The 12,866-nt window shown below is 37.8% G+C and overlaps 2 protein-coding genes across 2 annotated transcripts; both read left to right on the top strand.

Moving 5' to 3' along the window:
• The first annotated feature begins 353 nt into the window (after positions 1-353).
• Positions 354-7,047, top strand: tm4sf4 (transmembrane 4 L six family member 4). The gene is made up of 5 exons (XM_020651542.3): positions 354-839; positions 1,717-1,806; positions 2,417-2,565; positions 5,170-5,356; positions 6,106-7,047. The coding sequence occupies exons 1-5, from the start codon at positions 669-671 to the stop codon at positions 6,121-6,123; spliced, it is 615 nt and encodes a 204-aa protein (XP_020507198.1). The 5' UTR covers positions 354-668; the 3' UTR covers positions 6,124-7,047.
• A 975-nt stretch (positions 7,048-8,022) lies between these two features.
• LOC109997163 (transmembrane protein 69) lies at positions 8,023-11,444 on the top strand. The gene is made up of 3 exons (XM_020651552.3): positions 8,023-8,122; positions 9,338-9,382; positions 9,479-11,444. The coding sequence occupies exons 1-3, from the start codon at positions 8,120-8,122 to the stop codon at positions 10,250-10,252; spliced, it is 822 nt and encodes a 273-aa protein (XP_020507208.2). The 5' UTR covers positions 8,023-8,119; the 3' UTR covers positions 10,253-11,444.
• Positions 11,445-12,866: the final 1,422 nt, after the last annotated feature.

The raw sequence follows: 12,866 nt of genomic DNA, 5'->3' as shown, positions 1-12,866 counted from the left end.
ATGTGATGAAACACTATTTATCTTTGATCATTATTTATTTCCTCATTATTAACTAAACCAGTGGGTGCAGACCGGCCCAGAGGCCTCTGCTGTATTGATCGACTGTCACTTCCTCTTCTGTCTCCATGTACACAAAACACATGGTGAAACATTAACCACTGTTTTCTGTGTGCACAAACGGGTGTGTGATCTTATATTAAGTGTGTGTGTTTGCATGCGTGCAGTCACAAGCTTGTTAATACATGTGTGTGTGTGTGTGTGTGTGTGTGATACTAAGATATAACAGCTGGCTGCCAATAAAGTGAAGCGGTGACATCAGTGAGAGGGACAGGTGGAGAGGGGTATAAACGCTCTTTCTAAGCCATCGGCAATCATAAGTAACAGGACAGGTGAGGCGCAAAGTGGATAGAGCTTTTTGGGATTACAAGCAAACCTAAGATTTTTTTAGTTTATGTTGGAAAGCTGCAATATAAATAAATCTAAAGCAAACAGGCGGACAAAGACTGGAGTCAAAACTTTAATTTCAAAAGAAAGACATCCTTACTTAGTTTTTTTTTTTAGCTATTTTTGGCAAAAGAGCAACATAAGAGTTCTGAAACTCCCCCCCAAAAACTTTGTAAGACAAGGAAGTTGTTATTAGTAAAGGAGCTCGAAGCATCAGTGTCAAGATGTGCTCAGGTGGCTTTGCCAAGTGTCTGGGGATCACTCTGATGCCTCTGGCGATCGTGTGCGTGCTGTGTAACATCCTGCTCTTCTTCCCCAGCGGACAGCCTGTGGAGCAAGACCACATCACAAAACAGGTCTGGTACTTTGGAGGCATTCTGGGATCTGGAGTTCTGGTGAGTCTGTTAAAAATATCAACACTATCAGAAGTCAGTAAAATAAAACTAAGGGACACATTTAAGTGGCACACTGAAGGAAATCTGCTGCGTTCATTTGAAGACAACTTTCATGGATTATTATGGTGATTTTTATCATTTTCTCAAGTTTTATTTGTTGCCTTATGTGATATTATGATAGAAGCTTTGGGCCGGTGATTATTAATTATGACACCTTTAAAATTCTATTTCTATTTTATACCACATGCATTTTTCCTCAATTAATGAAGTAATTATTTTAAATGTTAAAGAAAAAACATTACAATTAAAATCTGTATCCAAAAGGTGATGTCTTCAGATTGCTTGCTCAACAATTCAGAACCCATAGTGTACGCAATTCAGTGTCACATATGCCAAAGCAAATCGTCACATTTAAGAAGCTGGGATTTTATAAACCAAAGATGAATTTATAAACTGATAAGTGAGGTCTAACATTTAAACAGCTAGAGATATAATCGTGTCACAGAGCATGCACCTGCTGCTTAGAAATATTGGAAAACAACATGCTTTAATATTGATGAACTTAAAAGAATCTGTGAAGCTCTTTGAAGAAGTTTTGATATCTTCATGTAATTTGAAAAAAAATGAGTAAATTGGCGGAAATGGTAAATTCAAGAAGGAGTATAATAATGTGATACGCACTTTTATTCACGCCTACAGTAGTGGAACCAAACAATTCATCATCTGCTCAACTTTTTATTACACTTTCTGTGTGTGTGTGTGTGTGTGTGTGTGTGTGTGTGTGTGTGTGTGTGTGTGTGTGTGTGTGTGTGTGTGTGTGTGTGTGTGTGTGTGTGTGTGTGTGTGTGTGTGTGTGTGTGTCTTGTTTGGCTGACAGATGATCTTCCCAGCTCTGGTCTTCCTGGGTCTGAAGAACAACGACTGCTGCGGTTGCTGTGGCAACGAAAGCTGTGGGCGGAGATTTGCGGTGAGGAGATTGTTTTGCTGTTGTAAAATGATGGTGCTAATAATGATTCACGTTTATGGCGATGAAGAGTCACATGACTGTTCGCATTTGAACGTTGCAGAAGCGGATGTTTTCTTTTGGGATAGAGGGACGACACATCTGTGTTTTTATTCTGACCACCCCTACCAGTCAACACACTGCTGTTTACCATCTGTAACCTGTAGAGTCGAAACACAGAGTTTGTAAAAGAAAGACAAAGGAAGTGTTAACACAACCAGACACACACACAAATTCATGCGGTTTTGATCCGAGACGTTTACGGGACGGGAGTTTCACCCGACTTTATCACACAGAGCTGGTATTGTTCTGGTACATACTGATCAATATTTCAGGAATGTGTAAGGTTTTGGGTGTGTGTGTGTTGGAGGGTACAGGAAAGTTTCAGAGAAGAATACACACACGCACACGCACATGCACGCTCACCATCCCATCATCCTTGTTAGCTCTGTTCCTGACCTTCACCCTGTTCTCTACACACACACTGAATAACTTTATTGTCATCACAGTCGTTAAAAGTGAGGTGTTATTGATTCCCAATATGAGTGGCTCCTCTTTCTCTCTGTGTCTGTAGATGCTGAGCTCCATCCTGTTTGCAGCTGTGGGTGTTGCGGGGGCCGGTTACTCAGTCGTAGTTTCGTCTGTGGCCATAAACCAAGGACCCAAGTGTGTAGTTTCAAAAAACGGAACGAATGACGTGTGGGGCACTCCTTTTGGAAATGGGTGAGCCACACAGATCAGTCGGGTGTTCATAGATTTACCTAGAATCCAAAATGATGCATTGACTTTGTTTCAAGTAACAACCACATTCAGCAGCTTTCAAATGTTGTATTCAAGTTTGCATTTTACTTTTAAAAACTTTAGGGGGAGTTTCTGTAAAGGGAATAGTTCAGGATATTCTCTTAGATCTGTTACTCGTAGTAAGATGACGAGACTAATACAACAAACTATCCAGCACATCCATGTGTAACCTAACTTATTATTTTTTGCATTTTTATTTTTGTATGAATTCAACAGAAAATGTACATAAAATATGAATTTAAGAACCTTTTAGGTCATTAGAACAGAGTGACTTTTTCTCCTACTTTCAGTAGTTATGTTGTGCTAAGCTAATTGATTCACATCTCTAGCTCTGAACTTAATGCATGGAATACTAAATGAATCCCTTTTATTCCGTCCCATTAAAAAATGGGGAAGCAAAATTTCCACAAAGGTAAAACATAAATGTTTATACATGAAACACTGTCTGTCATGTGCTCAGCTAATCAATTCCCAACTAAAGCTCCGTTTTCAATGGCTTACTTCATTTCAAGTTTATTTGAACTACTTTCTACAAAGAACAGTAGTGGAGAAAAAGAGGATTTTCTGGCACAAACTTCACCAACTGACAAGGTGCATGAAGAGTGAAAGGCTTAGAAGAGGTCAGAATGCTCCAGCAACACTTGTAGTAAGAAGATCAACTTCATTAACAATTTAGACCGACGCGTTTCGGCTCGTGGCGTTCATCAGGGTCATCAAGAAACAGATTTATAAACATAATTTAAATAGGGTGGGTACACAATTGAAGGAAAGGTTAAAAACATTTCAAAAAGGTAGGGACAACCAATCAGATGCCTCCACATATGTGTTTATCAGCCAATAGGGCACATGCAAGGTGGGCTGGTTTGTTGGCCAGGTAACATGAAGGTGAAGGGCGTGTCTAACAAGGCTGACATCACAACTGGTGAACAGGTAGGGATCAAGGGGATGGTTAAGGGGGGTGGTTAAAAGCCTGCACAGGTGAGAAAAGGCTTTTGACACAAAACAAATACAACAAGGGATTTGAAAATAAATTAAAAGAATCTTACAATATGTTTAAAAATGTATATACGAAACAATGTAAAATATTAGAAGAGCATAAAACCATAAAAACATTCTAAGAACTCATTGATTGAAAACTCCTCATTCATCCCACCTGGAAATAAACTTTCAATATCAAAAATCCAAAATGCTTCTCTTTTTTTCCTGATAAAATGAATGTTACCACCTCTTGGGTTAAGTTTGATGGCTTCTATGCCGAGGGAAAAAAGAGAGGAGATGGGGTGTTTTGCTTCATTAAAATGTCTTGCAACAGGGCTGTTGATGTCGGTCCTTTTGATAGCACTCCTGTGTTCAGTGATCCATTCTTTTAGACAGCGGGAAGTCTCACCTACATATATCTTATTACAAGGACATTGAATCATATACACCACATTTTTTGATTTGCATGTAATAAAATCCTTAATATTAATAGTTTTTCCATTGGTACGGTGATTAAAATATTTGAGGTTTTTGGTATATTGGTACCTGCATTAACTGCCAAGTAGCCATCAAACTTAACCCAAGAGGTGGTAACATTTATTTTATCAGGAAAAAAAGAGAAGCATTTTGGATTTTTGATATTGAAAGTTTATTTCCAGGTGGGATGAATGAGGAGTTTTCAATCAATGAGTTCTTATAATGTTTTTATGGTTTTATGCTCTTCTAATATTTTACATTGTTTAGTCTATACATTTTTAAACATATTGTAAGATTCTTTTAATTTATTTTCAAATCCCTTGTTGTATTTGTTTTGTGTCAAAAGCCTTTTCTCACCTGTGCAGGCTTTTAACCACCCCCCTTAACCATCCCCTTGATCCCTACCTGTTCACCAGTTGTGATGTCAGCCTTGTTAGACACGCCCTTCACCTTCATGTTACCTGGCCAACAAACCAGCCCACTTTGCATGTGCCCTATTGGCTGATAAGCACATATTGGAGGCATCTGATTGGTTGTCCCTACCTTTTTGAAATGTTTTTAACCTTTCCTTCAATTGTGTACCCACCCTATTTAAATTATGTTTATAAATCTGTTTCTTGATGACCCTGATGAACGCCACGAGCCGAAACGCGTCGGTCTAAATTGTTAATGAAGTTGATCTTCTTACTACAAGTGTTGCTGGAGCATTCTGACCTCTACAAAGAAAAGCAGAAAAACTATTCTTCATCACAACATGTGTAGTAAGTAGGCTATAAGATTCCATGCAAAGAAAAAAGGTTTTAACCAACCAACCAATTCATTTCTCTTTCCGTTTGAATATTTACCTGAACCTTTGAAACTTGAACTTTTAATTAAAGATGTCAGTAAGAATTAGTTGGTAACAATGTTGCTGCAGTTTGATCATTTCATTTAGGATAAAACAATATCTCTTGTACGCTACTTCAATCTTTCTAAGCATCCATAAACCTCTCGATTATTAACACACTCTGCACCTTTCCAAAGTATCTAAAGATCAGAACTTGTTGTCTCTTTGTTACTTTCCTTTTCCAGTGACTATCTGAGCAACACAACTCTGTGGAAACTTTGTATAGAGCCGTCCGGCGTGGTGTCCTGGCATCTCTCCCTGTTCTCTGTACTGCTGGTCATGGGTTTGATCCAGGTGGCGCTGTGTGCTGTGCAGGTGGTGAACGGCCTGCTGGGAGCTATTTGTGGGGACTGCTGTGGCTGCTGTGGAGGGGTCAGTATCTCAGTGGAGACTATCAATTAGAAGAATCAATTTGACAGCTGTGATATGATATTACTTTAATAACAAAAAAAGCTTTTTCAGGAATATTTCATGAAACAAAATAAAAAAAGATTAGGATGTGCTGATGTGTGAAGATCTGAGGATCAAAAGCATAACCAGACACTTTCTAAGAGTTTCAATTTCATTAATTTAATGTGAATATTATTTATTTTATTTCCGGAAATTATACTTGCCAGGCAAATTGCCTGCACTTGAACATAGCTTATTATTATTATTATTATTATTATTATTATTATTAAGGTTCAAGGTTGTCTTTATTATCCCTGCTAGAGGGCAATTTGTTTTGCAGTCAGCAGTAAAACACACACAGCCCGAAATGAGCAAACAACATAGAAAGGACAGTAAATAAATACAATAGATAAGAAACAGAGGCAACACAGTTAGTGTTTATTATTTCACTTGGTACTTATTGTTTATTATATTGGTATTTCTATTTTTATTGTATTTTATATTGTACTTATCTGTACTTCCTACTGATTTTTAGTGTTATGAGCAACTGTAGCAAACAAATTTCCCCCTGGGATTAATAAAGTATTTGATTCTGATTCTGAAATCAGAGATGTGCCAACAGTAACTCAGTGTGTGGACAAAAGTGAAATAAGTAACAGCATATAGTTGAACGGTTTACAATGTTAATATCACATCACACATCTTTTCTCTCTGTTTGTTTTGTCTTTCAGAGTGATGGAGCCGTCTAAAAACGTCCTGCAGCCGGGAAAGCTTGATGGCAACTGCGTCCTCTGTCTGTTTCATTCTGACAGGATAAGCGTTTGTCTGCTTTATTCCAAAAGTTATAAACCAAAAGAGCTCATTGATTACATCGTGCGTGCCCTTCAGTAACACCTGTGAAATGACAGAGCTCTTATTTAAAGATTTTCTCGTTTAGAATTCCATAGCAATCATTTATGTTAAAGTGCCTCTGCTGCCAGGTCTGGCTCTATTTCACTTCAAACACTCACTGTGTCTTTTAAAGTTTTTTTTCTTGCTGTATATTGAATCTGTTTTTGTTTTTTCTTATTAAGCCAAATCAAAATTAACAATTTTTATTAAAACAATTAAAATAACAACATGATAGAAGTGAGCATGGCACGTGATTGAAGCTTGCTATTGGAGTTTTATTTTGATGCAGCAAAAGTTTAACAGCTTGCAACAAGTAGGAAACCAGTTTAAGATTTAGTCAGTTTCTCTCCTCATAGAAGAGATTTATTTGGAATGACTGCCCCCTGCTGGACATTGTGGTGATGCACCGATGAGTCTGTGGTTAAAAGATCATACCTGTAGCTGCACTTATTTAAACAACTGACATCATATTCTTTTTAGCATCAAAGGTTCTAGAGCTGCAGGCTTAGTTAAAAAGAAAAGCACAGTATAGTTGTATTAATCATCACAACAAGTGTGATTACTTTCTACAACAAAGCATTTGTCTCCTCAGTCAGCAGTGATATTTAAAGACTGGAGCTGTGTTTTGAGATGTGTCACAGAGAATATATCATGCATGTTTCACTTTTTTCAAAACAGATGTTTCAGTCTTATTTTCACTTGTCTTTACTCCACAGTGATGTCTGGCTCTTATGGGCTCTAACTTGTCTGCTGCGTTTCATTAAAGTGTGTCTTTCTCTAAATCTGTGAACGACTGATCTTATTTCCATCCTGATTAAAGGGCTTGATAAAGAATCAGTTATTTTAGCTTCTTGGTTCAGCAGCATTATGACTGTTTAGTGACAGGCTAATTCCCTTTGGATCGCGGTTATATATATTGTTAAGAAAAAAAAACAAGGATAGGGTACGCACAGAGGAAGAACTTTCACAGGTGTGGATCTTATATTGAACTGAAGAAAAATAAAAAAGGTTCTACACACTGGAGAGCAACTTTAATTTCAAAGGCCTGAAGAAGATCTGTAAAATTGAAAAGTTGCTTTTGCAATTGAAGTAGCTGGGAGCTTTTAGTGTTTGGGTCCTTGTTTATATCTTATTAACATCCTTCCATTGTTTTTTTAATAAGAGCAGAAGGAGGTCAGGATTACTGAACTGGTGTTTGAGGAGCAGCAGAATAATCTTAAATAAATATAATTTTCTGAGATAAGGGAAAGAGACCTGTGCTGATGTCTCAGACCTGCAACGCACTATTATCACGTTTAAAGCACTATGTTGTTCCTGCTCTGGCTCATTTTTACTTCATAAAATATAGGCTGATGTACTTGTATTACTTCACCTGAATGAATAAATAGACCTTTTAGATGCAGTGTGTCTCTCTACCATCGATTTATGTTGGGAAGTGAAACACCTTTCATTAGTGATTACATATTTGGACTATATATTGGATTATATATTTTTTAAATAACAAAAATAATTGTTAATATTAATTTGATCAGCTTAGACATCATTTCTATTCAACTGAACTGTGCTCTCAGTTTTAATCAGGTAATCAGAATCAACCATTAATCAGACATTTTGGTGTTTGTTTGTTTGTTTTAAAAAAAAAAATCAAATCAGTTTAGTCTTATTTAATATGCTTTTACGATTTAAGACTATTTCTGCGTAGTGTAAGATTATAGTTATACGAGCGGAACTAAAGTTGAATGAAGCCTCTTGTCGAACACGGAAGGAATAAACCGCGGACCAACGTGTTTCCCGTGTTGGGTGACCCCCAGGATAAATAACATTTTAAAGTATGAGGGATTAAGCTTTGACACAATGGTAACTAAGCTGCTTTTATTTAATAAGTGTAGTTTCATATTTTGTATTTTTAGATCTAAAACGCTGAGACTGTTTCCGGTTTCTTAACATGAGCTTTAAGATAAAAACAGTAAAGAGTCTGAGTGAGCTCTAAAAATCATCTGGACTCAAACAAGCAGTCATGTTGTTCCACTTTGATTTTTACACATTAATATTTACCTGTACCTGTGTGATCCACACAGGTGTGCTCGTTTGTTTCTGAGGTGTTTTGATGATAAATAACTATTTAATCTTTTTTATTCTCTCTTCTGTCAGTCTGTGCTTTTTGAAACAGTGGGGCTTTTATAACTTCATGTTTTCACTGTCACTATGTGATGTGATTGATCTTTTATTTCATTATAAAATTATCAGATCATTTGTTTAAAAAAAATCAAATCATTTATTGCATTTGAATTGTTTGGTCAGCTTCTACAAAAAAGTTAAAATTATATATAAAATAGAATAATATTACAAGAAAAAGAATAGAAAAGTACAAATAAAAATAAATAATAATAAGTTGTCATAACAGAAGTTATACACTGAATTAAAGCAAAGATAAAATAAAAAAGATATAATAATAATATATTATAATAATAATAACTTAATAATAATTATTATTATAATAATAATATATAATAATAATAATAATAATAACAAAGGGGAACACTACAATGAAAGGAAAATATATAGAATAGAATAGAATTACTTTATTGATCCCACACTGGGAAATTGTGGCGTTACAGCAGCAGGTTGTCCAAACACACAATATGAGCAAAAAACACAATATAATATTAAATACAAAGTAAATAAGTACTAAACGATATCAAAAATAAGAATGGGGATATATACAACCAGGATTTAATTTAGCATTACTAATCTTAAATATGAAAGATTAAATTTAAATGTGCAAAAACAGAGTTGTAAATGGACAGTATTGACATAAGTTAAAGTCCATGAGTGTAGACATATTTTAAGCAGAAACTATTCAATCTAACGGCGAGTAGACGGACAAATGAAGTGAACAAAATATAAATATGTGTTCTTGTCTCTACTTTCTTCATCTCTTATTGCACACACGATGTTACATTAGTAGAGTTTGATTCACATCTCTTTTCTTTTCTTTGTGTTTTTAAGACGAGGTCAGTAAGTCTTTATTGTAAGTTTTGAATCTTATCTCTGTTTCCTTTCTTTCATCAGATGCTCTCTGCTGTTCTCAGAAGAAGCGCTCTTGCAGCCCAGAAGGTATCAATCAACCCTGTGAGATTTTCATTTTTAAAGAGCTCAGTTACTCACCACTTGTTTCGTTTCTTACTTAAATGTGATGATTTTGTGTTTTAGGTAAGGCTCTGTGCAGGGCCTCCACAGAGATGCTGGTCGTCAGCTTCTGATGGCGGCTCACGCTCCCTGCAGACCTGCTGGGCCTCACCGGCAAGGCTGCCGTTTTTAGACGGGGGTGATGGAGGAGTGAAATGTCCTGCTGTCCTCAGCTTCAGGAGGACTGGGCTCCTCCAGAGGATCCAGAATGATGCTGGGTCACATCTCGTATGGAATCGACATCTTCACTCTTCTGCTGTGAGGCTAAAGAAACGACAGCTGCCTGAACCTCCGCCCAGGGAGCTGGACTTGTTGCGCTATGACATGAAGGACTTGTGGAAGAGTCCCAAACCTGCCCTGTACCTGGGCTTTGCAGGGCTGATCCCCTTTGTCACGCCCACTCTGTTCATGGCTGTGACTGAGAGCTACTCTCCAGAGTTGGCCTACGCTCAGTTAGCTTACGCTGCCTCCATTGTTTCCTTCCTGGGTGGAGCACGCTGGGGATTCGCTCTCCCTGAGAGCAGTCCAGCGAAACCTGACTGGATAAATCTGGCTAACAGTGTGGTTCCCCCCCTGCTGGCGTGGGTGACCATGTTAATGAGCGACAACATCATTTCTGCAGGAACCATGGTCATCATGGCACTTGGAGTGTCCCTGCACTATGATCTGTCCCTGCTGCCCACCTACCCCAGCTGGTTCAAAGCCATGCGGGCCGTCCTGACCACCGTGGCATTTTTTTCTCTTCTTGGCACTCTCCTCATAAGTGGAGCATACCCGGAAAAAAAAGATGTTCTCTGATTAAATTTAAAAATGGCATATAAAAACTAGAAAGTCACCATGTTCTCGTTTCTTCTTGATGTTGAAGTTTTCTGTCCGGTTATGTTTGAGAATTTAAAGCTCATGCCAGAAACTGTCCTCTGTAAAAACAAAAAATATATATAACAATCATTATCCTCTTAATGTGCACTTCGTTTTCATACGCCAAATTAACCAAACTTCTAATTGTCTTTCCACCAAAGGACAATTCCTCTTCTGAAAGTCTTTTGTGGAAATGTTCTTTTCAAGTTTACAATCTTAAATCACACTGACTTAAAATTCCGTCTGCTCTTTTTGATTCTATCACTAAGACGTTCTACATTTGGTATCAACATGTGGGTTTTAGTGGTCAGATCACAAGTGGACAACATTATAACTACAGGTGTGAACTCTGGTGTCATTGTTTTCACCTGGTGGGAGGCAGAATTGTTTCTCATCAGTGCTACTGCAGGTCACATCCCTGGAGGGGGAAGACCTCAATGTGGTCCATCTGTCCTGTTTATTCTTTGCATTAACATCTGTCCTGTTTATTCTTTGCATTAACATCTGTCCTGTTTATTCTTTGCATTAACATCTGTCCTGTTTATTCTTTGCATTAACATCCGTCCTGTTTATTCTTTGCATTAACAGCCGTCCTTGGTAATCAGATAGCACTCAGGTGCGGGCGTTTACATTTTGCATTAACAATGCATCCCTTTTGAGCGCTTTGAATTTGGATGTCACTTGCCCGTCTCACATGCAAATAAGTGCATGTCCGTTTGAAAAGACTGAATGTGTCATCCTTCACATTAAGCGAAGAGCCAGCATTGTTCCACCAGTTCAAAGGTTAGTCTTTAATGCTGCCCAGGATGCATGGCGTCTCCACTACCAAACCAGTCTGCATAAACGCATGCCAGACCACCTCTTCATGTGGCTGAACTGTCGGATCCTAGACGCTCCTCTGGATGCATTGAGACCTGCGTTCCCACCTTGCATTAACGCCATCCCCCTTGTTATCAGATCACCCAGGATGGATTTTAATGAAAGGTATAAACGGCCTGTTGAGCATCAGGGCAGACTAGGTGTTGGAGAGTTTCACATCAACTCAAGATTGTCCTGACTCTGTGAAATGTGCTGTGCTGGTCATGAAGGACAATTTGTACAAGTTCTGTGTTAATAAAAGATTAAAATATTAGTATCACAAAGATATATATATATAAGTTTATAATGCTGGATCTAATGAAAGGTGTTCTTTGATTGTGACGTGTTTCATATTTACAGCGACTTTGAAAAAACACTAAGCTGATGACATCATAAGATCAACACACCTGTGCAGATCTTTTTTTTTTTCATACTAAGGAATAACATCTTCCCTAAATACTGTTGGTTCTACATAGTATAATAAATACACATTCAAAACAGTTCAGTTGGGTGAACAATAGACCCTGGGTAAGATCATATTAATAAGTACATTTTAAAATAACAGAGCACACGGGATTCAGAAATATAATTTTCTGTATGTTTTCAGAAAACTGAATTGTTGAATAGATGAAATTAATGATTTAAAACTATTCGCCTAGATTCAGCTCACTCTAAATTTGGAGAAGTTAGCGGAAGTACGTACTTATTTGTGCGCCAATGACTTCAAAGTAAAACTGAAGACTCTGTTATAGAGCCAGCTGTACCCACGGAGAGGGTCCAAATGCCTCCAGAGAGACAGGGCGACGACGGCGAGAGTGACGGTACGTGCCTTTAACCTCCGAGAAAAAGAACTGATTCATTTACAGTGTGCATTAAAAACACAGCTTTAGAAAAAACATTAATGCAATACTAATACTTTGCTAAATAGCTCGTGTCAGAACATCTGCATTCTAATTAAGTAGTTAAAGACACCTCTTAGTATAAATGTTCTCAGCAGGGAAGTTTTTTTGCATCTTCCAATACTGCTGCAAGACTTTTGACTAGATCCAGCAGGACAACTTACACCCACTTTTATTTTCCCTACATAGACGTCCAGACGAATAGTTCATTTTAACATCCTTGTTATTGTTTACAAATCCCTGCATTGGGCAGCCCCCCTGGATATACAGTATATCTGACCTGCTCCAACCCTACAACCTCAGCAGACCAGAGAGCATCTGCATGCTTTGCAGTTTCCTCTGATTCTTCAAACTTGGCTTTTCAACATCTGATGTAACTCTACATTGCAGCGATTTTAGTTTTGCTGTGTTTTGGTTCATTTTTAGATTTTGTCTTATTATAATTATCATTATTGTAACCTGTGAAGAATGATGAAAGTGTTATAACATGCATGTAATAATTGTGCTTCTGAGGAAAAGGTTCATTCCGCTTCCGCTTTGCATTTTAGACAAGCCTTGACATGGCTGTAATGTCCCATCTCCTCGCTTGTGCTTGCAGGTATCGCAGGTCCAGACAATCATTCAGCTTCGTCATCCCAAGCTTCTGCTTCTAAATTATCCTCAAAGAGACGGCTTCCCTTCTGCAGAAGCTCGCCCCGAAAGAAGTCCAAATTTGAGACTGCTCTGGAAGCCTTCACCGCCGCCTTGAGCAATAATAACGATGAGGAGTTATTTCTGAAGATGCAGCGGGCACAGCA

The sequence above is a fragment of the Labrus bergylta genome, chromosome 6, assembly GCF_963930695.1.
Source record: "Labrus bergylta chromosome 6, fLabBer1.1, whole genome shotgun sequence".
Lineage (NCBI taxonomy): Eukaryota > Metazoa > Chordata > Actinopteri > Labriformes > Labridae > Labrus > Labrus bergylta.
The sequence above is the reverse complement of the archived record's forward strand: the minus strand, read 5'-3'. Positions and strand labels throughout refer to the sequence as shown.

Coding starts and splice junctions, on each gene's coding strand:
- tm4sf4 (XM_020651542.3), top strand. CDS start 669: ATGTGCTCAGGTGGCTTTGCCAAGTGTCTGGGGATCACTCTGATGCCT. Junction 840..1,716: donor TTCTGGGATCTGGAGTTCTG/GTGAGTCTGTTA, acceptor TTTGGCTGACAG/ATGATCTTCCCAGCTCTGGT. Junction 2,566..5,169: donor GGCACTCCTTTTGGAAATGG/GTGAGCCACACA, acceptor TTCCTTTTCCAG/TGACTATCTGAGCAACACAA.
- LOC109997163 (XM_020651552.3), top strand. Junction 9,383..9,478: donor GCGCTCTTGCAGCCCAGAAG/GTATCAATCAAC, acceptor TTTGTGTTTTAG/GTAAGGCTCTGTGCAGGGCC.